Consider the following 26,093-nt stretch of genomic DNA (forward strand, 5'->3'; position numbering starts at 1 on the left):
TGATGCCCTCGAGAGCTAAATGTCTCATGTGTGTGTGTGTGTGTGTGTGTGTGTGTGTGTGTGTGTGTGTGTACTTGTTTAAGCTACATTGTGGGGACCAAATGTCCCCACAAGGATTGTAAAACCTGAAATTTTTTACATAAAAATTCAATAAAATAAAATAAAATATTTTAGTATTATTTTAATACTAAAATAACCTGTCTGGATTAAACATGGGAAAAACGTATATATAATTCATATACACACACTAGAAACTTTCAGTCTAAACACACAACAGCATCTCTGTTTATGGAAAAAAATAGAGAGATGTGCTATAATTCTGAAAAATATCATCATTTAGAAGAGAAAATGTCTTGATGATGAGCTATATATATATATATATATATATATATATATATATATATATATATACATACATACACACACACATAATTCCATTAATAAACATGAATATATTTATTATTTATATATATTTATATAAAATGTAAGAGATATCCTTGACCCTTAAGTCAACCTTATCTAAAAATTGAGGGTTTAATATATATCTCTCTTTTTAACTTTCACCAAATTTAATTTTGAAATGAATACTTTATTATATATTTACTTATATATTTACTTATATATATACAATCAGCAAGTTAAAGGGTTAGTTCACCCAAATAATGAAACCCTTAAGACCTTGGTTCATCTTCGGAACACAATTTAAGACATTTTTGATTAAATCTGAGGGCTCTCTGACCCTCCCATAGACAGCAAGGTAACTACCACGTTCAAGGTCCAGAAAAGTACCAAGATGATCGACAAAGTAGTCTGTGTGTCTTCAGTGGTTCAACTGTACATTGGTCCAAAGTGACGAAAAGAGAGACGAAAATGTGGAATAAAGTCGTTATTTTGTTTTTTTTTGCGCAAAAAAGTATTCTCGTAGCTTCATAACTTCACAGTTGAACCACTGAAGACACACGGACTACTTTGTCGATCATCTTGGTACTTTTCTGGACCTTGAACGTGGTAGTTACCTTGCTGTCTATGGGAGGTTCAGAGAGCCCTCAGATTTCATCAAAAATATCTTAAATTGTGTTCCGAAGATGAACGAAGGTCTTACGGGTTTGGAACAACACGAGGGTGAGTAATAAATGACAGAATTTTCATTTTTGGGTGAACTAACCCTTTAAACACCTAAGATCTGGATGAAAAAGAGAAACGGACGGACATTGTGTGTGTTTATATGTAATTAAATGTGCCACACTCTTCAGAAAGTCATCCCATCAATGACTGACTTATCCTCTCTGTTTAGTAAACTTGAATAGAAGACATTATTTTAACCAAATTGCACGTTTCACAGTCGTACCTTTATCTAAATGTTCGTTCACTCACCGCTTTCCTCTCTGTTTTGATTTCCTGTGCATATCGCGTGAGTTCGGCGATGATCTGTGACGTCATGTTCTCTCCGATGACCTCATGCTGTCCGGCGTAATCGTTCAGCTCGTTTAGCGTCGAATGAAACGCGCGACACCATGTGTACCTTGACAGGACGGAGACACATACATGAATATATCTGAATCCATCCGCTAATTTAAGTGGGTTAAATGCTGATTCATACAACTGGATTTAGACCAAACAAATCTAATATCAATCATGAAAGAAATGAGAAAAATTATACATACTTATTCTCGTCTTCCTCTTTCTTCTTAGGCTGGTATTTCTTGGACAGATTCCTGTGCAAAATTAAAAAACCAAGAAATAAATGACTGCATATGTTTACAATGCTACCATACTTACTACCATAAGTTATACTGTAAGTCCTTCTACAAGGTACACTACATCTGGTAACTGTATTTATATACTATACTGATATACTATATATTTTTTTAAATGTGCTGTATGAAACCAGAGCATACTCTTATAGGCCACTCATTAAAAAATATGCACTCTTACAACCATCTGCGAGATATTACAATATAAACATCATTACATAAACATTGTCAGAATACCTCAGCTTTCCATCATAAGCAATTTATTGGCATAACATTTTTTATTCACACACATGCTCCTAAATACATTTTAGAGCTTGCACACTATTTTTAGTCGCATATTTATATTGGCTCAAATATTGTTTCTTCCACAAGCTATGCAAAACTATGCCAAAAAAAGTAAAATATATATTTGATCAATATAAAACACAAAAATTTAATATTTATTAAAAATTCAAGAACTTTAAGAACAAATTAATCTAAGATTTTAAGAATAAATCATCTACCTATTTATCTATGAATTAATGAATAAATCAATCCATGAATGAAGGAATACATTTATCTAGGAAACTGAATTTTTAGACTTTTTAAGGACCCACTGACCCCGTTTTTATTCACACATGCTCCTAAATTCATTTTACAGTTTGCACACTTTTATTTTTAGTTGCAAATGCACCTAAAACGCTTGCACTGTTGAGCCCTGTGTGTGCTATACTGTATCCCACAATACAATGTGTGCTTGACTTTTCATTTTCACTAAATGAACATTAAAGGGGTCATATGATGTGATTAAAATTTTTCCTTTCTCTTTGGAGTGTTACAAGCTCTTGGTGCATAAAGAAGATCTGTAAAGTTCCAAAGACTAAAGTCTCAAATCCAAAGAGATATTCTTTATAAAAGTTAAGAGTCAGCCACCCCTACCCAAAAACGGCTCGTTCTAACACGCCCCCACATATCTATGTCACGATGTGGGAAGATTTGCATAACGCCACCCAAATGTTCACGCAAACAAAGAAGGCGTAACTTTTATTCTCGCTGTAGTATTGTTGTTGCCGCCGCCGCCATATCATGAAGGCGCTGTGTGAATTGTTGTGAAAGCGAAACTACTTTGTTTGGCCTTCCAAAAGAGGACGATATCGCTTTGTCATGCCTGGAGCTGATCCGTGCTGGTGGCTGAGGAAATACAACAACTTTGCGCTGTCGATCGCCGGATCGGCTTTCACCGTGGACGAAGCGAAGTCCAGCCCGGGGTCGTCACATGTGGTTGCCGCAAACCCTCCGGACGCTCCTTCATCGAATCCACCGGCCGTGCCGTTCTCAAGCCCACCGGCCTCCGCTCACTCTAGCCCCCGGCCGCCGCTCACTCGCCGTGTGTGACGCTGTGTTTCATTGTGAAAGTGAAACTACTTTGTTTGGCCTTCCAAAAATGGACACAACTAGGAGGCGTAACATTTCCGTCACACGCTTGAGGTATACGGCCAATCATAACACACTGGATAGCTGGCCAATCACAGCACACCTCGCTTTTCAGACCGATGAGCTTTGTAAAAATCAATGAGTTTCAGAAAGGCGGGCATAGAGGAGAAACAATAACGTACAGTATGTGGAAAATAATGTGTTTTTTTTTACCTTAAACCGCATAAACACATTTCATTACACCAAATACACAAAATAATGTTCTTTTTAGCAACAGCATGTGACCCCTTTAATTATAATATTTTAACTTGATTCTTGTTCTGACTGCCACAAGTTAAATAACCATTTAATTTAGAAGAAAAAAGGTTAAATTAAATATGAAAAAAGGTAATACTGTATTGCCAAATCAAACATGCAACATACTACTGTTTGAAATGATTACCATATATGCAGTTTAACATACTATAAAAATTAAATAAACCATTAAACAGTTGGCTGTATTCAGTGTATACTTCAGTGCAGTATGCAGAAACAGTGTGCTAGTATTCCATTGCAGAGATGCAATGTTAAAGCAAGTTTATAAACCAATCAGAGAGCCCAAATGAGAAAAGCAACCAATCAAAATTCTTAGTGCAAAGAAACAATCAAAAGAGGAAATTCAAATATAGAACTCTTGGACTTTTTGTCTCTGTATTCCTACATTATTTAAAATTAATGTGAGGCTCAGTGTCAGTGTGTGTGTGTGTGTGTGTGTGGAAACTGTGACACAAAGGCTGTCTCTCTTTCATTGTAGCCTTTCTCGTCACTGTCAGATGTTTCTCTGTGTATTCTATTATCACCACCAGCCTTAAATACAGAGCGTCTGCTCATCGTCACCACCTCAGGGCAGGTGTGTGTGTGTGTGTGTGTGTGTGTGTGTGTGTGTTTGCTCATACTGCACCTTGCCAAAGGGAAAAAAACACACTAAAATAAATAAGCACACACTCACGCACTCGCCCACAGCGAAACAAACACCTCTCAGCCCCCTTCAGTCCCTCTGTCACTGTTTTCTGCACATATTCTTCAGAATAGCACATTAACATACTAATATTAATATTGCACTGCGTTCTCAGCACACATTAAACACACACACACACACGTGATGTACCACACAACCATCACACTACATGCAGCACTGTATCCCACGATGCAATGCACTCGACTTGACCTTTCTTTTACAGTGTGATAAATGACATGGAAGTAATATCAACCATCATTTTAACATTTGTGACTCAAATAATTTAAATATTTGATAGGAAAAAGATTGAATTTAAAAGATGCTATAAAGTTCTTATTTCCAATCCATTCATGAATTAATAAATAAATTATGAATTTCTATCTATCTATTAATTAATGTATTAATCTATCTATAAATGTATGAATAAATAGTCTACCTATCTATCTATTCATTCATAAATAAGCTAAACTATGAATGAATAAAAATCTATAAATTTGAATAATCTATGAATTTAAATACATTCATATTCAATTTATATTTTTTATATTTCAAAGTAATGCTAATAAATGTATAAACAAGTTATCTATTTATTGATCTATGAATTAATGAATACACTAATCTGTAAATGAAGAAATAAATGTATCTATGAATTTGAATAAATTAATCAATGAACAATGAATAAATAACCTACCTACGTTTCTATGAATTTGATTAGTCAATTAATCATATTTATTTAATGAATAAACTAATCTATAAATAAAAATGCATAGATTATTTATAGTGATTTATAGTTTATAGATTATAAATATATTAATTCATAAATAAATGTATCTATGAATTTGAATACATTTATCTATTAATTAACTAATACATTAATTTGTGCATTTATGAATAAATCATCTATCTATCTATAAATATGAATAAATGAATCTATAACTTGCATTAATCTACGAATGTATAATAAATAATCTTAATAAATACTTATCTATTAATTTCTGAATTTTGAAAAACTGTTTACCAACCCACCCACCTATCTACATATCTGTCTTTCAATCTACCTATCTATCTATCACATCTGGATGCGTTTTCAACTGCACAACATTATATGACTGTTTCTGCAACACTGCAATTTCCTTTCCTGAAGATAAATAGAATTTACTCACACACTCACACACACACACACACTCAATATTGACTATAATCTTAGCTAATTCGCTTTTCATGCATGCAAGTCCCTGTCTGGATCAGGATATCTGGGATATTAGTGTGTGTGTGTGTATGTGTGTGTGCGCATATATGCATGCATGTTTATCAAAAACTGTAAGTGTGCATGTGCTAGTGTATTAATATAGATGCAACTGAAGCTGTATCCCATACAAAAACTACCATGGTATTATCATAAATATATACCATGGAAGAAAAAAACAAGGACATTTGTTTTGTTTTTTATTACCACAACTAAAATGGGAATGTCAATTCAGCACCATTTAACATGGTAAATATGATATTCAAATGTGTATATTAAAGAATCATGGAACTGCCAAATGTACTGTTTTGTAAAGGATGAAAACATGATCATTTGTTTATACCATTTGACCACAGAATGCAATTCTATCACGCAGTGTATCTGAGGTTATAAGTGCAGTTCATCACATCCAGTAACAGGCTGGTATGAGTGAGTGTGTGTGTGTGTGTGTGTGTGTGTGTGTGTGTGAGATGGCTGAACCCCCTGCTGTGTCTGGGAATTAAAGGGGTTTCCCACTGCTATCTGGAGGGGGATGATGTACAGTCAGTGTGTGTGTGTGTGTGTGTGTGTGAGAGAGAGAGAGAGTTTTAAATCCTATCACTGGAATGGGGGCGGGGTCGTGGCACTTGATTGGCTGCTGCAAATGTAGGTCACCAACGAGGAACACCATGCTGGCACCTTGTTACCACGGAAACCTGCATTTTCTTCCCAGACTTACACACACACAGAAAACACAAATGTTGCCCTTTCTTCCTGTATCCTTGAGCTGTCAGCAGCAACATCACATGTGTAATTAATGTGTGTGTGTGTGTGTGTGTGTGTGTGTGTTTAACTGTCTAGTCTTTATTTTTAAACGAACACTGAATTAAAGGGGTTGCACTCTTCTATCTGGAGTGGGATGCTGTACAGTGAGTGTGTGTGTGTGTGTGTGTGTGAGAGAGAGAGAGAGTTTTAAATCCTATCACTGGAATGGGGGCGGGGTCGTGGCACGTGATTGGCTGCTGCAAATGTAGGTCACCAACGAGGAACACCATGCTGGCACCTTGTTACCACGGAAACCTGCATTTTCTTCCCAGACTTACACACACACAGAAAACACAAATGTTGCCCTTTCTTCCTGTATCCTTGAGCTGTCAGCAGCAACATCACATGTGTAATTAATGTGTGTGTGTGTGTGTGTGTGTGTGTGTGTTTAACTGTCTAGTCTTTATTTTTAAACGAACACTCTATGAAGTACAAGCAGCTGCCCCTGTCTTTATTTACACAGACATGACAGATGCATTTCAGGGGTTAAAGTGGGGTTTTGGGTGAAGGAACCCTAAGATCTGATGGTGATCCTGGTGGCACAGGTGAGATAAGACATGGCCTCTGACCTATCAAGCCACAAAAGTATTCTACATAATTACCTGTGTTGAAAAACAGCTTAAAAAGGTCTCCAAGCTTGATCAGACTTATCTGTTGACTGATTTTAAAGAGGTTTTCACAGGCTTGGCAAGGCTGAGAGTCTAGATTAAACCAGCTAAGACCAGAAAACCAGCTTAAAATGGTAATCTGTCAGGGTCTATACATATATTCACTAGAAAGCTAAATAAATGCATGTACACCGAAAGGAATGGTGCAGGATTTATTTTGGAATGATTTTCACTCAGAAATTCCTAGTAAATTTCACAATGAATTACAATAAAATGGCAATAACACACTGAAATTCTGAAGTAGAAATAGTAGGAACGGTATTTTCTCATGAATCATGTCACTCATTGTTTTTAAAAAGTCATTCAAATTTTTTTAATTACTTTAAAAAAAGATTTTAGAAAAGTAATTTCAAAAGTCATCTTTACGGTCTATAAGCATAAATATTTGTTGTAATTCTTTTTTTTATGTACACTATGCTCTTTGTGTATATGTTTTGGTTACATCTGCATGATAGAAATATCACTTTCACAGACACATTGGCCTCTGATGATCACCTGTGCACACAACAGTCACACAGCATATTACTCTTCCTAATTCTGCAGTATAATCAGTATAATATGCATATTTAAGGATGTAATGTTTTTTTTGTTATTTATTCTGCAACTGAAAATGACCCATTCCATGATAAAAGCCTGTATACATCATTAAAAAGTCTTCATGTATAAGGTTTATGCAAACGAAAATATTTAGTGCAGTTGTATTAATCACAGCGGCTGATGCAACACTCACCTGATCTGTCTTGCATAGTTGAGCTCGATCTCAGTCCTTTCCTTCACAAATTTGGTGTATTTTTCCACAAAGTCGATTCCCCACTGCGTGTGCTTTTCCAGGTTATCAAACTGATCCTGAGAGAAAGAGAGAGAGAAATATGTTAAAGCTGGCACAATAACAGTGCAGACTGTTTCGACATCCTTATTCAGTTGTTGAAACAAAAAAAATGTACCACAGCAAGAAAGGTTCACCAAACGGACACCGCAGGGCGTCACAAGCAAAGGTGACATTCTATTAAGTCAAAAGGAAGTGGACAGGAAAAGCCCATCCTGATACTGACATGAAAGAGAGTACTGTCAAAAATAGTGACCAAATGCATGAGCTATTTTCACTTTATTTGCTAAAGTGATGTTACTACTAAGTGCAAACTAAACAGTATGAGGTCGAAATAGAAATAGTATAGATGTAAATACAGTTTTACATTCAAAATTTGCCAGGATTTTAAGTCAAAGCACATTGTCCACTGTACATAAATTGTAAACTGCATAATTCACAAATTAAAGCCAGGATCATCTACTGCATCAAGTTCAAGATGTTTCTGAAGGTTTCCTATCAGAAAAACACAAGGAACCAGTTTTATAGACTGAGCGGTCCAAGTTGTATTAAAAACTGAAATCTGGAAGAGAATGCAGGTGCTTTTATGTTTCCAGGATACGTAAATATAACCTCTTTACAACACACAAACACACCACAGAAATGAGTCCTAGAAGCAGACGCAATCCATTTTTACACCTCAACTAACACTGATCACATATTTGAGATGTGACAGGCTCAGTTTAAGAGCCTGGTGCATGTTGGGTAAAATATGACAGAAAATACTTAAGACTTAAATATACTTCAGAAGGTATCTGACAAGAAAGAAATCCTATATACTGTATTAACAACCTACGAAGCATGGACTGTGCAAAAACAACCTAAAAAATGCCATGCATTAGGAAACACAACAGGACGTTCTAGCTAAAAATTCCATTCAGAACCAAAACTTCTTTTAAGTCCGCTATCATAAAAGCACCTGTTTGAAGGTTCAAATTGTTCCAAACCTATATGAATTTCTTTCTTCTTAACATAAAAGAAGATATTTTGAAGAAACAAACAGTTTTTGGTCCCCATTGACTTCCATAGTATTTTTTTTTCTTCCATGTAATGAAAACAAATAAATCAAAAACACTGATCTTAAGAACCTACAATGAAATCAAGACATTTTTACACTGCTAAAACAACAGCAACTCAAAAATCCTACAAAGCATTGCTTTGCTGAACCGAAGAACCATTTAAAAGCTTTACAGTGCACAATGAAATCACATCATCAACTTTACTTGGCACATTAGACAGAAACTACTCTGAATTCAACAAGTAAATGGTATCGTAGTAACGCTTCGATCACCTTCGTTTGACTCCAGCATCCCCCCATTTTCTCTTCAACCATCTCGAAGTCTGATGAATCTGAAGAATCCAGTCAGATATTCGCTCACACACTCCTTCCGTCCGAACAAGCGTTAGATGCACAAAACCATTTCACTTTCTCCTTATGAAAGAAGACACCACTGTTCAATTCCTGTTCGTGCAAACTGACTCTGCATGCATTCAGCCAGCAGAGAGGATGAACGCTCAAACCTTGTATGTTTGTGCGCACAGGATGTACATGTGGGTGATGATCTAGGTTTCTGCACTACATATTAGAACTTTCGGTCTATTGTTTAAAGATACAGTTCACCAAAAATTCAAATTTGGTCATTATTTACTCACCATTATGTCATTCCAAACCAATATGAATTTCTTGAGCTATTTTCATATAATGCCAGTTAAAACTAAACTAAATGAAACCAAAAAGCATTATAAATGTACAGTAAAAAAATCCAAACAACTTGCATGCTAAATTCCATGTCTCACGAAAAGACTGAAATTTTTTACAAATTTCAATGCACAACATTATTAAACACCCCCACATAAATCGTATGGACTACGTTTATTCTATCGTTATTGTGTTTTTTGTTTTGTGGTCACTATAAATTATCATGTAAAGAACCACACGGAAATCTAATAAATAACTGCATTTGGGTTTGGAACGACACGAGGGTGAGTAAACAATGACTGAATTTTCATTTCTGGTGTTATTAAAATTAGCAATGGAAGAATAGAGCTAAGAAACACACACTGTGCCAAAGTCCCCTGTCAGCATCTGGGTAATTCAAATGACCTAATACGATTAGCCAGCCTCATTTAAACACAGATCACCTCCTCTTACACAACACAGTCTTTAGTCCACACAGTAGAGACAAGAAACACTAGAAGAGCAGCAGCTGAAGGTTTCAAGAAGGCAAATTGAAAATCTGCTGTGTGATCTTCTTGTGGTTTTGATCAGTGAGACGACGTATTATGTGACAAACGGATGCTCGGTCGTCTGACATTTTCAGCAATGCAAAGATGTCTATGAAGTAGGGATGGGCGATATGGGCTTTAAAAAAAATATCACGATATTTCTGGTATTTATTGCGATAATGATATCAATGACGATAATTTAGGGAATCCTGTTTCTTTAGAGAAAAGTATTATCTTTCCTATTTTTACCCAAAATAGGGTGTTGTGAGCATTAAAGGGGTCATATGATGCGATTTCAAGTTTTCCTTTCTCTTTGGAGTGTTACAAGCTGATTGTGCATAGATAAGATCCCTGAAGTTGCAAAGACTAAAGTCTCAAAACCAAAGAGATATTCTTTATCAAAGTTAAGACTCTTGCCACGCCCCCCTAAAACGGCTCGTTCTAACAGTACACACGTAATGTAAAGACTGTTCAATTCATACTGGAAGCCGGAGGGAGCTCTTGCACAGAAACGCCACATATCCATAGCAGAAGTAATACTACTGACGACGCTCCAGAAAGGTATCCAGTTATCGCTGAATAAAATGCACAACGAGAAAGAGACATTTTAACTGATGAAACTTGAGGAAAATAAACATACGATTGCACAAAATATATGGTATATCTGTGTTCTTCAATCTTGGGTAAATTTATTAGGAAAGTATATTTATAATGCAATGTTAATCGACATGGCCTTTATCACTGTATATAATCCTATCATTCTGTAATATGAAACCACGTCTGGTCACAAAAAGAAGTATTTCAAACACACGACTATGTTATTAAGTTAATTTGGAGAAAAAGCATGTCAATAAATTATATCTTTGTTGGACGCCAGGTTTGTAAACAGGCTCATACACGTGCAAAACAGTATCGCACACATGTTACTGTAGCACATTTATTCAGACTGATTTTTTGTGCACTGTACAGCCCTAACCAAACCAGTTACAGGTTGTAAAAGGAGCTCGAGCTCCTCATTTAGCGATATAGGCTACTCCTCCTCAATTTCACGTCCGCCTTCCGCGATGTCGCTCCGCACTGTCGCACACAGAAATGTCAACAACTAGACTTTATCGTTATTATCGCGGGAAGACTAATTCTTATCGTGGGGAGAATTTTTACCGATATATCGCAAACGATAAGATACTACTATGAAGTGCAAGAGAGATCTAAAAGACTAAACTAACTCTATGAAAGCCAAAGTCCTCTGCAACCAGCAGTAAAGATGCTTTGTGTCGCTGTTCACGTGGGCAGATTTTGCAATTCTTGAGGCATCAAAGTATCAAAAACATCAAAACTTGACATCACCTTGTAGGGACATCCCCACATGGAAAACTTCTTCTAAGAGGGACTAAATAATGTGTTATTTCACGTCTAAGAATAGTACAAATGTACTTTTGGCTCAGTTGGTTTAACATTAAAGTAAAGGTTAGGGTTGGTATCATCCAATTTACATGTGCAGTTATATATTTAGCAGACACGCGCATCCATAATGACTTAAAAATGAGGAACAGCACAATAAAAGTGACTCATCCAAGAACAGTTACAATAAACGGTAAAAGTATAGTGTTATAACGGCAAGTTAATGTGCTGATGTATTAACAGACACCACCATTAAACAACAAACCAACCAATTTTACTGAGAAATATCATGCAACCACAAACTATACAGAATTCAATGTTTCCTGTTAAAACTCTATATAATATGATTGTTTGGTGCAGTATTGCAACACAAAAGCATTAGCATATTCATTTACCCTCTGAGTTGACAACACTTTAGTCCATGGTTCTTTAAATGATGAAGCGGCCCCCATCTCTTGCGCCCAAACCAGTTCTAAAATCAAAAACAGGACCAAGACCGCCTGTCCGATTCAAACCAGCACAATTCTCCGGTCAAAACCAGTCCGTCCGCCAGTATCAAATGCTGATTCCAGTGTTATAATGGTGGCTTATAATCCAGATTCGGTCTTTATCCACAGATTAAACCCCTCAAACCAGCATAAAGCAGACATACTTCACATCTGGAGCTGATCCAACGAGCGTCTGGGTGCCAGATTTACAGTAGTTCAGTAGTTCTACTTCTTAATTCAAGCCCAGACATTATCAATGACCAAAGAGCACCAGAAAGATCCAGCACAGCTCCCGCAAGCAAGTAACACACTACCTGATGAGGAATTTACATTCATATTTACATCCAGTCATTTAGCAGAACTTTCTATTTAAAGCAGCATACAAATGAGGAACACAACAACAATAGGTGATTCACAAAATAAGAGTTTCGGCGCTTAGAATTTAGATAAGAAGTTTCTAAGCATTAAAACGTTTTCTAAACATTCAGCTTTGGTTGTCAAATGTTAATATTCCAGTTTTCTTAATGTGTGTCTTAATGTAATTGTGTTAATGTTATATAACAAACTTAGTATAAGGATGTCATTCGTAACAATTCAATATTATGGGAAAGTTGGCTGGCAATCGTTATTGAATTTATTAATACCGTTTCATAAAAAAAGTTTACAATTATGTTCTTTTATAAAATATTGTTTTATCTATGTTGTATCCAGTACCTGGGTAGATTACGTATAAATTGTAGTCCATTACTGATTACAAATTACATAATGGAAATTGTAGTTAGTAACATAATCTGTTTAATTACACATATTAGGTAATGTGTTCTGAGTACTTTTGGATTACTTTTAGATTAGTTTTGAACTAACTCGTAAGAAAATATTTTCCATTCTTTGTTATCGTCAAAAAGTACATTAAACATTACATTAAGTCAAGGTTTCCCATACTGGGGTTCGTGAGGTGATGAAAAGCTAATAATTAACAAACAGGCCTAATAATGAAATCAAAATATCAAAATGTCAATTGCGCTATGGGCGTACCGAGTTCGAATCCCAGCTCGAGGACCTTTCCAGATCCTGCCCCTCTCTCTCTCTCTCTCTCTCTCTCTCTCCCACTTCGCTTCCTGTCATCTCTACACTGTCCTGTCATAATAAAGGCAAAACTTCAAAAATAAATCTTTAAAAAAAAGATCACATATGAATGACAGTTTATATGTTTCATAAATTAGGCCCAATTTGCACATTTCGGCTCCAATGCACATTCAAACAATGTTGCAACAAGACCGTTTCCTCCAAACACTGTGAAAACATTTATCAAATACTATTAACATGATATGGAACGTTTGTTCATTACATTTTCACAGTGTTTACATTGTAATGTTCTCTCTTAGGGGATAGAGGTGATGGAATCATTATATCCGCTGTAATCCAGAGTAGCGACGTCTGCAATAACATCCCGCCGTGTGCGGCAAGTTGGCGTGGATTAATGAGGGTCACGGAGGGCCACCAGCCGACCCTGAACAGAGAGCGAACAGATTGCAGAGCACCTGCATCCGCTGTGAACTCGTCCACTGGATGGGAACAAGGGATCGGGAGAGGCTGAGCACACGTACATGCTCGGCTGTAGGCGTCTGAGCTGCACACATGTAAAAATCAAAGCTCAGCCAGGTGGTGACTGAGCAACTGGAGGGAAAACTGGAGAGAATGACTCAGAGTGAGAGAGAGAAAGAAAGGAATTTAAAAGACGTCTGATATTCAAAACCCCCCTGGTGTCTTTTATCCGTAATACAAAGAAGCACAAGCACACTTTCATGCGAGCATATACCCCTTTTAGTTATTATTTACGCACTCTTGACTTGGAATAGATTGCATATGGACTACTAAGCGATCACAAGAAGCAAATTGCACAGCAACTACCCAGAAAAAACAGTAATCGTCCTTTCTTGGTGGTCGCTATGCTGTTGCTAGGGTGTTCTTGTAATTTCTAGTAGCAACTGCATAGCCACCACACAGAAAACCCAGTAAGCACCCAAAACACCCATGCAACTGCATATAAAACACCCAGAATGCCCTAGTAACCGCATAGCAACTCCGCAGAACGCCCTAGCAACCACACAGGAAACACCAAGAACTCTCTAGTTAGCACCTATCAATGCCCCAGCAAACACCCAGAACACACTAGCAACTGCATAGCAACCACACAGAAAACCCAGCAACCACCCAGAACACACAAGAAACTGCATAGCAACAACACAAAAAACACTAACTACTCAGAACACCCAAGCAACTGCGTAGAAACCACACAAAATGCTCTAGTAACTGCATATCAACTCCTCAGAACACCCTAGCAACCACACAGGAAACACCCAGAACTCTCTAGTTAGCACCTATCAATGCCCCAGCAACCACCCAGAACACACTAGCAACTGCATAGCAACCACACAGAAAACCCAGCAACCACCCAGAACACACAAGAAACTGCATAGCAACAACACAAAAAACACTAACTACTCAGAACACCCAAGCAACTGCGTAGAAACCACACAAAATGCTCTAGTAACTGCATATCAACTCCTCAGAACACCCTAGCAACCACACAGGAAACACCCAGAACTCTCTAGTTAGCACCTATCAATGCCCCAGCAACCACCCAGAACACACTAGCAACTGCATAGCAACCACACAGAAAACCCAGCAACCACCCAGAACACACAAGAAACTGCATAGCAACAACACAAAAAACACTAACTACTCAGAACACCCAAGCAACTGCGTAGAAACCACACAAAATGCTCTAGTAACTGCATATCAACTCCTCAGAACACCCTAGCAACCACACAGGAAACACCCAGAACTCTCTAGTTAGCACCTATCAATGCCCCAGCAACCACCCAGAACACACTAGCAACTGCATAGCAACCACACAGAAAACCCAGCAACCACCCAGAACACACAAGAAACTGCATAGCAACAACACAAAAAACACTAACTACCCAGAACACCCAAGTAACTGCGTAGAAACCACACAAAATGACTAGTAAGTCAAATCTCAAATAACTGCCCTGATGACTTGTGTTGCATATCAACCCCTCAGAACGCCCTAGCAACCACATAGGAAACACCCAGAACTATCTAGTTAGCGCCTATCAATGCCCCAGCAACCACCAAGAACACCCTAGCAACTGCATAGCAACCACAGAGAAAAAAAATACAGTAATCACCCTTTCTGGGTCATCGCTATGCAGTTGCTTAGGGTGTTCTTCTTAGTGGTTGCCATGCAGTGGTAGCTCCTAGTAGCAACTGCCTAGCAACCACCCACAATACTCTAGCAACTAGGTTGCTATACAGTAGCTAAGGTGTTATGGGTGGTTGCTATGCAGTTCCTGGTAGCAGCTGCATAGCCACCACCTAGGACGCCCAACAACTGCATAGCAACCACACAGAACACCATAACACCCCCCCCCCAATTGCTGTTGTATTGTAAATTAACGGCTAAAATACATAAAAAATGTTCTGTGTTTAGTTGAAAATGGTGCTGTATAAACGCCCCCTAAGGTACACTATTCCTATAAACACAGAAATGCACTATTATGATCAATGTGATGACATCAGAATGAAATCTGAATAAAAAAATTAGGTCATACTTTAGTCTATATATGAAAGAAACAACAATTTTTCTTCTTGTGATTCTTGTGAGCACGGCAGAATGCTTCAATTCAACCTGAAATAAAACACACACAACTGCACAAAAACATGAGCATGAGAATAGCTGTATGACATATATTCCATCATCCAGAAACACATGCACACACGCCTCCTCTCTCTCTATAAATAGGCACTGTGTGCTCTGATGGGACTCCCAGAAATCCTAGAGTTCACTTGTCTCTCATGAACTCATTAAATCCAAAGACTGAAGAGCAGAGCACTAGTCAGACACTGTAAACACAGGAGAGCTGACAACCATCGCCATTACACATATATTACTCTTAAACTTTGGCGTGTTTAAACTGTTTATGTTATTCCTCTAATCATGTGAGCAGAACCACCCAAAATACTTTAGCAACTGCATAGCAACCACCCAAAATGCCCTAGTAACTACATAGCAACCATCCAGAAAAAAATTTAATCACATTTTCTGGGTTGTTGCTATGCAGTTGCCAAGGAGTTCTGGGGGGTTGCTATGCAGCTCCTAGTAACCACTGCATAGCCACCACCCAGGAACACCCTAGCAACTGGATAGCAACCACCCAGAAAACTCGGTAATCACCCAGAACGACCAAGCAACTGCATAGCAACTACACAGAAAGCCGTAGTAACTGAATGCCCTAGCGACCACATTGCAACCAGCCAGAAAACCCTGGTGATCACCCAGAATGCCCTAGCAACTCCATAGCAACCAGCCAGAATACCCTAGTAATCACCCAGAAGGCCCTAGTAACTGCATAGAAACCTTCCAGAAAAACAGTAATCACATTTTCTGGGTTGCTTCTATGCAGTTGCTAAGGAGTTCTGGGTGGTTGCTATGCAGCTCCTGGTAGCCACTACATAGCCACCACCCAGACACAACCTAGCAACTGCATAGCAACCACCCAGAATGCCCTAGTAACTGAATGCCCTAGCAACCGCATAGCAACTAGCCAGTAAACCCTAGCAATCACCCAGAAGGCCCTAGTAACTGCATAGCAACTCTTCAGAATGCCCTAGCAACTGCAAAGCAACCAGCCAGAAAACCCAGGTAACCATCCAGAATGCCCTAGCAACTCAAGAGCATCCAGTCAGAAAACCCTTGTAATTACCTAGAACGCCCTCATATCTGCATAGCAATCACACAGAAATTTTAACCAAACTATGTTACAGACTTTTCATTAAGACCCTAAAGAATCATATCAACTTGTGGAAAATGGGCATCCAATGACCCCTTTAAAAGATTCTGAAAGGTTTTCACACTGTTTTAAGAAGACTTTATATAAATGTATTTGTACTTTTACTTTCACAGTAGAAACTGTTACTGTAGTAAGGTATTTTGGTGGAAACTGTACACTTTTGTAAGGGTTTTTCTCTCAGCATTTCTGAAATCAGTAAATGTGTTTTTAATTTACCCTCCTGCTATGAACTCAACATCCACACAACATTATTCACTCTCCATCCTTGTGAAACCTGGCCTTAATTTTGCCAGAGAGACCAGCTTCATTTCAGTTGGGGACACTTCATTTCCATTTCTTGACTTCATCAAGCTTCTGCTTTGGTACTTTGGGACGGGCCAATTAACTGCTGCATTAATGAAGAACTCCACTCATTTACACAAATCACAGAGAGCGAAAGAGAGGAAACGCTAAATATATCACTGATGAGACAAAACTCAACTAGAATGCAAACCTTAACACATCTGGAGCTGAATTTATGAGCCCAAACTACTGACCTCAGATCAGTCTGCTGCTTTGTCTCAGGTGGAACACTGTTAATAAGAACAGGGTGATCTGATCTCAGGTCAGTATTTCTTCTCAAATAAACAAGAGCACTGCAGATAACGTTTATTACATTTTGTGTTTTTTTATTTTTTTATTTTTACAATTTTTTTTAGTTTGAGATGAGTAAACCTCAGTCTGAAAATAAGCAGATCGGTTTATTATTACTGGTTGTAAACGGTTTACTCAAGCTTGACCTCGGAGTAAACTGGACATGTTTGCACAAACACACACGCAGAGATGCTACTAATGGCACAGATAGGCTATAAGCACTGATAGGCCAACACTCTTTATAAAAATAGTAAGGGGCACATAAAATAATTAAATTAAATTAAATTAAATTAAATTAAATTAAATAAAGGTCACTTATAGAAAGTTAAAAAATTTAATAAAATAGTACATGGTAAAATATCATGGTAATTTCTAGGATGTTACAGACAGATAGATAGATAGATAGATAGATAGATAGATAGATAGATAGATAGATAGATAGATAGATAGATAGATAGATAGATAGATAGATAGATAGATAGATAGTAAAATAATAAAATTAAAATAAAACAGTAAAGGGAACATATAATGTGATAGTATTTAATTTGAACATAATTTAGGAAGTTAAAATGGAAGTGAATTAAATGAGAAGTCAGTCATAGTCTGCTCATTAGGAAACAGGAAATAAATGTGAGGCCTGCAGTATCACAACCAACCTCTTGGAGCAGTAGAGAGTTACTTGAGTAACCTCTGTACTGTCAATAAACCAAAAAAGTCTAAAAGTCTTTGTTGTGAGCTTTTTATTTAATTACCAACAAAAGGAAAGTTTCCAAAACTCCAAACACACTCACACATCAAGGGCTCTGTTTCTGTTCATCAGTTGACACCATGAAACTGATACACCATAAAACGCCATCAACGTGAAATTCCCCAAAATACACTCATATCCAAAGTCTGAGTCACGCAAGTATACAAATAAATAACTGTAAAAACTGCTTTGAGGGAACAAAAAGTGAACAGTATCATACACATTATCAAAGGCTGGTTCACAGCATTCATCCAAAGATACCAACATGGTTAGCATGGTTTTCGTTTTTGCCGTCAGACATCACAGGCACCTTATAACATCTCTATCTCTCCTGAACTTTTAGTCAGAATTAAATATTATCACATGGTAAATTAGATTATTTATTTGTTCTATTTTAGTTTTCTGCCCCGAGGAGCGTTAAAAACGCTTGACAGATTCCCGCTGACCTAAAAACTGCTGACACAGGAAGTGGCTTAGCGAAGGTGCAGATGTAGAGCGCTGCGGTGACGGATGTGACTGAGCTACTGAACACACGGGGTCAGTGTGATGATCTTATTAGCGCCGTTTGCTCAACAGACGTGAGTGATTCCTCGAATAACGCAGCCTGCTGAGAAGTTAGTCCAGTTAGGCTTGACAGTTTCAGCACACACATATTAGCCATGTTTGCATGCAACTGAGTAATCTGTTTGACGGCTCAGGCAGATTGAAAAGCCTTCACGTAAACACCTCAACACATCCGATTGAGCTTGATTCAAATCAAATTTCAACTGGATTGGAAGAAGTGGTCAATAGGAATCCAATTAATAGGAAAAGACTGAGCAAGAAAATGGTTGAATCTGACTATTTTCTCAATCGGATTCAGAAATGCCTTCAGCAAACGTTCAGTGCGGTTATACTTATGTTTACATACAATTACTTCATATTACCACGCATGTTCATTTCCGTCTTATGAACTGTTCGTCGTAAGTGTGTTGCTGGGGTGCTCTGAGCGTTTGATAGCACGTTGCTATGCGGTTGCTGAGGTGATTTGAGTGGTTGATGCTGCGTTGCTATGCAGTTGCTGTGGTGATCTGAATGGTTGATGGTGTGTAGCTATGCAGTTGCTGGGGTGATTTGAGTGGTTGATGGTGTGTTGCTATGCGGTTGCTGTGGTGATCTGAATGGTTGATGGTGTGTTGCAATGCGGTTGCTGGGGTGATTTGAGTGGTTGATGGTGTGTTGCTATGTGGTTGCTGGGGTGATCCGAGTGCTTGATAACACATTGCTATGTGGTTGCTGGGGTGATTTGAGTAGTTGATGGTGCGTTGCTATGCGGTTTCTGGGCTTATCTAAGTGCTTGATAGTGCGCTGCTATGTAGTTGCTTGGATGATCTAAGTGCGTTGCTATGCAGTTGCTAAAGGGATCTGAGTGGTTGATAGTGTGTTGCTATATGGTTGCTGGGTGATCTGAGTGCTTGATAACACGTTGCTATGCAGTTGCTGGGTTGATCTGAGTGCTTGATAGTGCGTTGCTATGCGGTTGCTGGGGTGATCTAGTGCTTGATAGTGCGTTGCTAAGCGGTTGCTGGGGTGATTTGAGTTGTTAACAGTGCGTTGCTATGCGGTTGCTGGGGTGATCTGAGTGCTTGATAGAGCGTTGCTATGCGGTTGCTGGGGTGATTTGAGTTGTTAACAGTGCGTTGCTATGCGGTTGCTGGGGTGAATTGAGTTGTTAAAAGGTTAGTTCACTCAAAAATGAAAATTCTGTCATTAATTATTGTAGAACCACTGTAGTCAAGTCGACTGTTTTAACGACGTTTTTAGTACCTTTATGGATCTTGAGAGTTTGGGTGGCGTTGCTGTCAGTGGAGGCCTCTCTGAGCCATCGGATTTGATCAAAAATATCTTAATTTGTGTTCTGAAGATGAACGAAAGTCTTAGGGGTGTGGAACGACATGAGGGTGAGTAATTAATTACATAATTTTCATTTTTGGGTGAGCTAACCCTTTAATAGTGCATTACTATACAGTTGCTGAGGGGATTGGAGTGGTTGATGGTGCATTGCTATGCAGTTGCTGGGATGATGTGAGTGGTTAATGATCAGTACTGGTCAGTGGAGGACATTGAATATGTATTAAATATTTGTTGCAAAAGCTCTTCTGACATCAGTTTTTTTAGATGTGTCATCAAGGCAAAAGCTACACTTATATTCACAGTCGCTCCAGCTAAGTTATCGCACAGACGTTTTGTTTGGAATTTAAGAACTGCACATGTAAACAAATACATTAATCGGATTTCAAAGTTAGGATTCATACAAACAGAACTTTCATAATCTCAAAACGGATTGAAAATTAGTGCATGTAAACATAGCTATTGTGCATTATGAGTGTGTTTGGTAGGGGTTTTTCAATCGTCATGAGATATTTTGAAGTTATGCTCATTGTATAAAATAGAAGCGTCTCTCTCTTCGTTCAATAGCCTCTGTTCATTGTGGCTGGCGCTTGTAGGCGGTTTGCATTCAGGGAGAAATATTTGTGTGAGATGTTGAGCAGTTTGTGTGTGTTTCTGTGTGTGTGTGTGTGTGTGTGTGTGTTTATGTGAATGCCAGTCCATTGGTCTTTCACACAGGGTCTTTGTGCTGCAGAAAAAGGCAGAACAGAGCTACTGTAACCTTTTAGTAATGATACACAGAAGGGTCACACACACTTGGATGGTCCTATAACCAACATTATCCTTTGTGCCATGAAAACGTCCAAAATTAACTTAAACGTCTTCTCTTCGCACAGCAGGGCATCATAACAAGTACACGGCTCTGTAACATTCCAATGATTTAAAACGCCCAAGAGAACATCACCCCAATCACTCCATAAACACTGCTAGCATCATAAATCTCAAATGCTAACATAAAAATCCCTTTCCGCTACTAAGAGAAGGTCTCACATGTTCATAAACGCACAACACAATGAAAAACTGTGGGATTTTAGACTTCTAAAGTTACCACTTGTGCCAAATAGTTCTGAACATTTGCAATGGGAATTCTGTGTGTTGCTATGTAGTTGCTAGGGTAATATGAGTGGTGGATAGGGCGTTGCTATGCAGTTGCTGGGGTGATTAAGGGGTTGACAGTGTGTTGCTATGCAGTTGCTGGGGGATCTGAGCGCTTGACAGTGTGCTGCTATGCGGTTGCTGGGGTGATCTGAGCATTTGATAACACGTTGCTATGCAGGTTGCTGGGGTGATCTTAGCATTTGATAGCACGTTGCTATGCGGTTTCTGGGTGCTCTGAGTGTTTGATAGCACGTTGCTATGCGTTTGCTGGGGTGATCTGAGTTGTTGATAGTGCGTGGCTATGTGGTTGCTGGGGTGATCTGAGTGTTTGATAGCACGTTGCTATGCAGTTGCTGGAGTGATCTGAGTGTTTGATAGCACGTTGCTATGCGGTTGCTGGGCTGATCTGAGTGTTTGATAGCATGTTGCTATGTGGTTGCTGGAGTGATCTGAGTGTTTGATAGCATGTTGTTGTGTGGTTCCTGGGGGATCTGAGTGCTTGATAGTGCATTGCTATGCAGTTGCTAAGGGGATCTTAGTGGTTGATAATGCATTGCTATGAGGTTGCTGGGGTGATCTGAGTGGTTGATAGTGAAATGCTATGAAGTTGCTGAGGAGATCTGAGTGGTTGATGATCAGTACTGGTCAGTGAAAGATACTGAATATGTATTAAATATTTGTTATAAAAGCTCTTGTGACAGACATATCAGCTTTTTTAGATGTGTCATCGGCAAAAACTACAATTATACTTCTTGGTGGTTGCTAGGGTTTCTTTAACTGTACTGAGAGAGATAGAGAGAGAATAGCATGAAAGTGATTTGCATTTTTACGCATTTCCTGATGTAACAGCTTCAGTTCTTAAAAAAGTAAATGAAGTGGTTTTGGGTGGAGTCCATCTGTCTGTCACATTCAAAGTCCCACCCACAACTGAGTGCTGGAATTTGAGTCACTTTGACTGGAAGGATTACACATTAACACACACACTCATATGTTCATCCTGTGTGATCTCAGCCACACAAACTCACTTTCAAGCTTTGCTGATGTGTGCTGGAAAGTCAAGAGTCCAAGCTGACACAGGACAAACCACCCTGATAACTAGCCTAAAGCCACTGATGAATAATTAATTAGTCATTGTTGATTAAGCATTCATTGAAGTTTATGTTAATTTTGGTAATAGAAAAACCTACACAAACCAGTGAAACCTTTCCATAAGCTAATATCATAGAATTAAATTACAAACTCTAATAACTTTAAAAGTTTTAGTACTCAAGAACTGCTGAAACAGTTCTACTCAGCCGTCATCGAGTCTGTTCTGTGCACTTCAATAACTGTCTGGTTTGGTTCAGATACAAAATCAGACATCAGAAAACTACAGAGAACGGTTCGGACTTCTGAAAGGATTATTGGTCCCCCCCCTGCCTACCCTCCAAGAACTGTATACATCCAGAGTGAGGAAAAGGGCTCAGAAAATCACTCTGGATCCATCACATCCAAGCCATCTCCTTTTTGAACTTTTGCCATCTGGTCGGCGTTACAGAGCACCGAATACCAGGACAGCCAGGCACAAGAACAGTTTCTTTCCCCAGGCAATCTACCTCATGAACAGTTAATGTTCTCCCATTGTGCAATTATAGTACAGTATGTGCAATAACCTTATACTTATTTATCACCCTAAACCCTAGTACATCCCTACAACTTATTTTATTTTATTCTATTCCTACTCCATCTATAGCACACCTGTACATACAATTTATTCTTTTTTTTGTGGTTTATATTTATGCATGTGTATTTTATTCACATCTCATTTTTATTATCGGTGTGTTGTTGTTGTCTCTGTGTACTGGAAGCTTGTGACACTATAACAAATTCCTTGTATGTACAAACATACTTGGCAATAAAGCTTTTTCTGATTCTGATTCTGAAGTACTCAGGTCAAAAATGCAGGGGGCAAAATTCATTACAATTATAAAAGGGTTTTATGAACACTCTTACAAACTTGCATATTATTCTTATAATAATAATTCAATATGGATCTTTTTTTTTAATGTTTAATAATTATTTATATTATAGAAATATTTACTTAAAAATACTAAGTATTATAAAATAATAATTTATTAATATATTGTTCATAGTTTTATTCATATATATAATATTAGATAATAGAATAACTTCTATTATCGAATAAGAGAGATCTTAACTTTTAGAGGTTATTTAGAATGATTTATTTAGAATGTTGTTGTTGTTGTTTTTTCAAAAATTTGAATTTGTTTTAAATTTTATTAAAATTCTTAGGAACAAAATATTTTTCTTAAGCTTAAAATTAATACGAAGTTTAAAAAGTAGGAGGAATTTAATTCTTAAAAATTGTTTCATGAATCCAGTCTCAGGACTCCAACGTAAAGCCAACTAGACTTAATGCACGGCTACTTACCAAATAAACAAATAAAAATTAAATATTTGGTTTCAAAATAGTGCAGAGTGATACGAGAAACATAACACTAAGAAATCAGTATCCTAAGACAATGATTAATTATGTAGCTTTGAGGTCATCATACTAAATATTTTAACACATGCAGAATGCCACATTAGACCAATCAGAATCAAGTATTCCAAAGTTGTTTGACTAGAGATTGTATACTATAGTAATTGTATGTCCAGTCTAGTCGTTGAGGGATGCGTTCACTATGACTACTCACACTGATGTGCATCTTCATCTCCAGGAGCTTCTGCAGGTACTCCTGCAACAGGGTGAGAGGCAGAGGGGCCAGAGGGTCCGGTTCCTCCAGGAGCCAGCGGAGCGAACCCACCGACCGCCGTCTGTTCAAGTAATCATACAGCTCTTCATGCATCATCATGGGCTAACACACTAAAGTCAGCGAAATTATTACGAGAAACGAAAAAATAGGTAAAAATTACAATAAACGTCACACAAATGTCTAAAAAGTTGAGATGAAGGGAAAGAAATGAGTTCCAGCTCTGAGCCACTGTGGAATGTGGCCGATTACCCATCATGCACTGGGAGATTAAATGACGCAGTGAACTTTGCTTGATGCCGTTTTTGTTATTAAGCTGATTACCGCCTAGAATTCGGCTCAAAGAAACACACAAACATTGTGAAGTTGCATCAACAATGCACTTTCTTCCCCACACACCTTCGAAAACCCAATCCCCAGACTGATTTGTGCAGCTCAAACACACTTCACTCATTGTTGAATTTCCAGCATTTATCCGTTTTGCTCTCCTGCCTAATGATCCTTTTTATTACGTTACATAAGACGAGTTCCGACTTCACCTCTGAGGATCTTAAAACTGAGATTTTCATAGGTAATGAAACCCAGAAATGAAACTATGAAGATGTTGTGGGTCATGGCGTGATATTACACACTACCGGACAAAAGTTTGGAATAACTACGATTTTTCTGTTTCTCTTCTGCTCACCAAGGCTGCATTTATTTAATCAAATATACAGTAAAAGTGTAATATTATGAAATATTATTGCAATTTAAAAAATAATTAATTAATTCCTGTGATGCAAAACTGAATTTCAGCATCATATGAAGCAGCACAACTGTTTTCAACATTGAAAACAATAAGAAACACTTCCTGAGGAGCATATCAGAATGTTTTCTGAAGGATCATGTGACACTGAAGACTGGAAAAGAAAATTCAGCTTTGCATCACAGGAATAAATTACATTTTACGATATATTCAAATAAAAAACAGTTATATTATATATTATAAACTGTAATAATATTTCACAATATTACTGTTTTTACTTGCCTTGGATGATAGACTTCTTTAAAAAATATTTTAAATATTTCCAAACTTTTGACCAAACACACTCCATTGGTTGGTCACTTAACATGTCGATAAAATATACAGTCTCTTCCTGTCTCAGTGGGCAGCTCTTGGCCAGAAAAAGCTTCAAATTGGCCTAGACTTGACTTTGACAGTGAAAAGTCTGGCTTGGCAGGACTAGAAGGGGCCAGACTTTATGGATGTGGTCTGTCGGCGTGCTGCTAGCTGGTATCTGTCCTGTCGTCTTCTGGAAATACATCTTTATAGAAGGATGCCCAGCCTTCAGAAAATACAAACAGACAGACAGCTGTTGGAGCACAGTGCACATTTATGTGTGTTTCTTTAACAGTGGTATGCTCAGGGAAAGCACAGCATGCTTGAATGTGTGTGTGCAAGTGTGTTTAATAGTGACAGGGAAAGTATACCGGGTATGTGAGGTATGTGTGCCAGCGGAAATCTGATACACCCACACACCCACACACAGATCCATGTGCCAACTACACAGGCACTTCCTACATGTGTTCTGAACTATTAAAAGGTGAAGAATTTTAAGTCAAAGTTTGAAACTCACTGTACTTCCATAATATTACAGAATTCCAAGTGAAATGGGATGTTCAACGAGAATTCGTTTGAGAATTGATTGGAAGTGGCTCTATGTGAAAAGCAGTTTAGGGGGAGGGGCTAAAACATAAGAGGGCTCAATGATGTCAGCGGAAAAGGAAAGTTGTTAGTGATAGAAGATTCTGAAAACAAACCAGTGTTATTACTGTTTATGAAAACTAAAATTAAAACTAAATGAAATTTTTTTTTAATTATCTGAAAAAAACGAAAGTAACTAAAACTCCAAAACTAAATTCAACTGAAATAAAAATGGCCACAATTTATTTTAAAATATAAAAATGTCACAATTTAGCAATAACATTACTGTGCTGTGAGAAGCCGAATTTCAAATAAATATTTTCAAATTATACAATTTTGTGCACTAAAATATTAAAACTTACAAAAAAGAATAAAATAAAACTACCAATGATAAAGGGACTTCTAAACTGAAAAAATGCACATTTAAAATATAATATTAAAAAATGTCATTCTAATTTAATTACATAATTCTTTTTGTAAAATAATTTTATTTTATATAATATTTTAGA

At 37.7% G+C, this 26,093-nt stretch overlaps 1 protein-coding gene across 1 annotated transcript in view; it reads right to left on the bottom strand.

The window, feature by feature from the left end:
* The window catches only part of LOC107585433 (formin-binding protein 1-like), a 53,724-nt gene extending 29,662 nt beyond the window's left edge, over positions 1-24,062 (bottom strand). The window contains exons 1-4 of the mRNA XM_016272451.1: positions 23,844-24,062; positions 7,613-7,728; positions 1,665-1,715; positions 1,375-1,522 (exon numbers count right to left, since the gene is read on the bottom strand). Of these exons, the coding sequence (XP_016127937.1) occupies positions 1,375-1,522; positions 1,665-1,715; positions 7,613-7,728; positions 23,844-24,002 (474 nt within the window). The 5' untranslated portion in view covers positions 24,003-24,062. The remainder of the gene's footprint in view (positions 1-1,374; positions 1,523-1,664; positions 1,716-7,612; positions 7,729-23,843) is intronic.
* Positions 24,063-26,093: the final 2,031 nt, after the last annotated feature.

This window comes from Sinocyclocheilus grahami, unplaced genomic scaffold (genome assembly GCF_001515645.1).
Source record: "Sinocyclocheilus grahami isolate Dianchi unplaced genomic scaffold, SAMN03320097.WGS_v1.1 scaffold70.1, whole genome shotgun sequence".
Classification (NCBI taxonomy): Eukaryota; Metazoa; Chordata; class Actinopteri; order Cypriniformes; family Cyprinidae; genus Sinocyclocheilus; species Sinocyclocheilus grahami.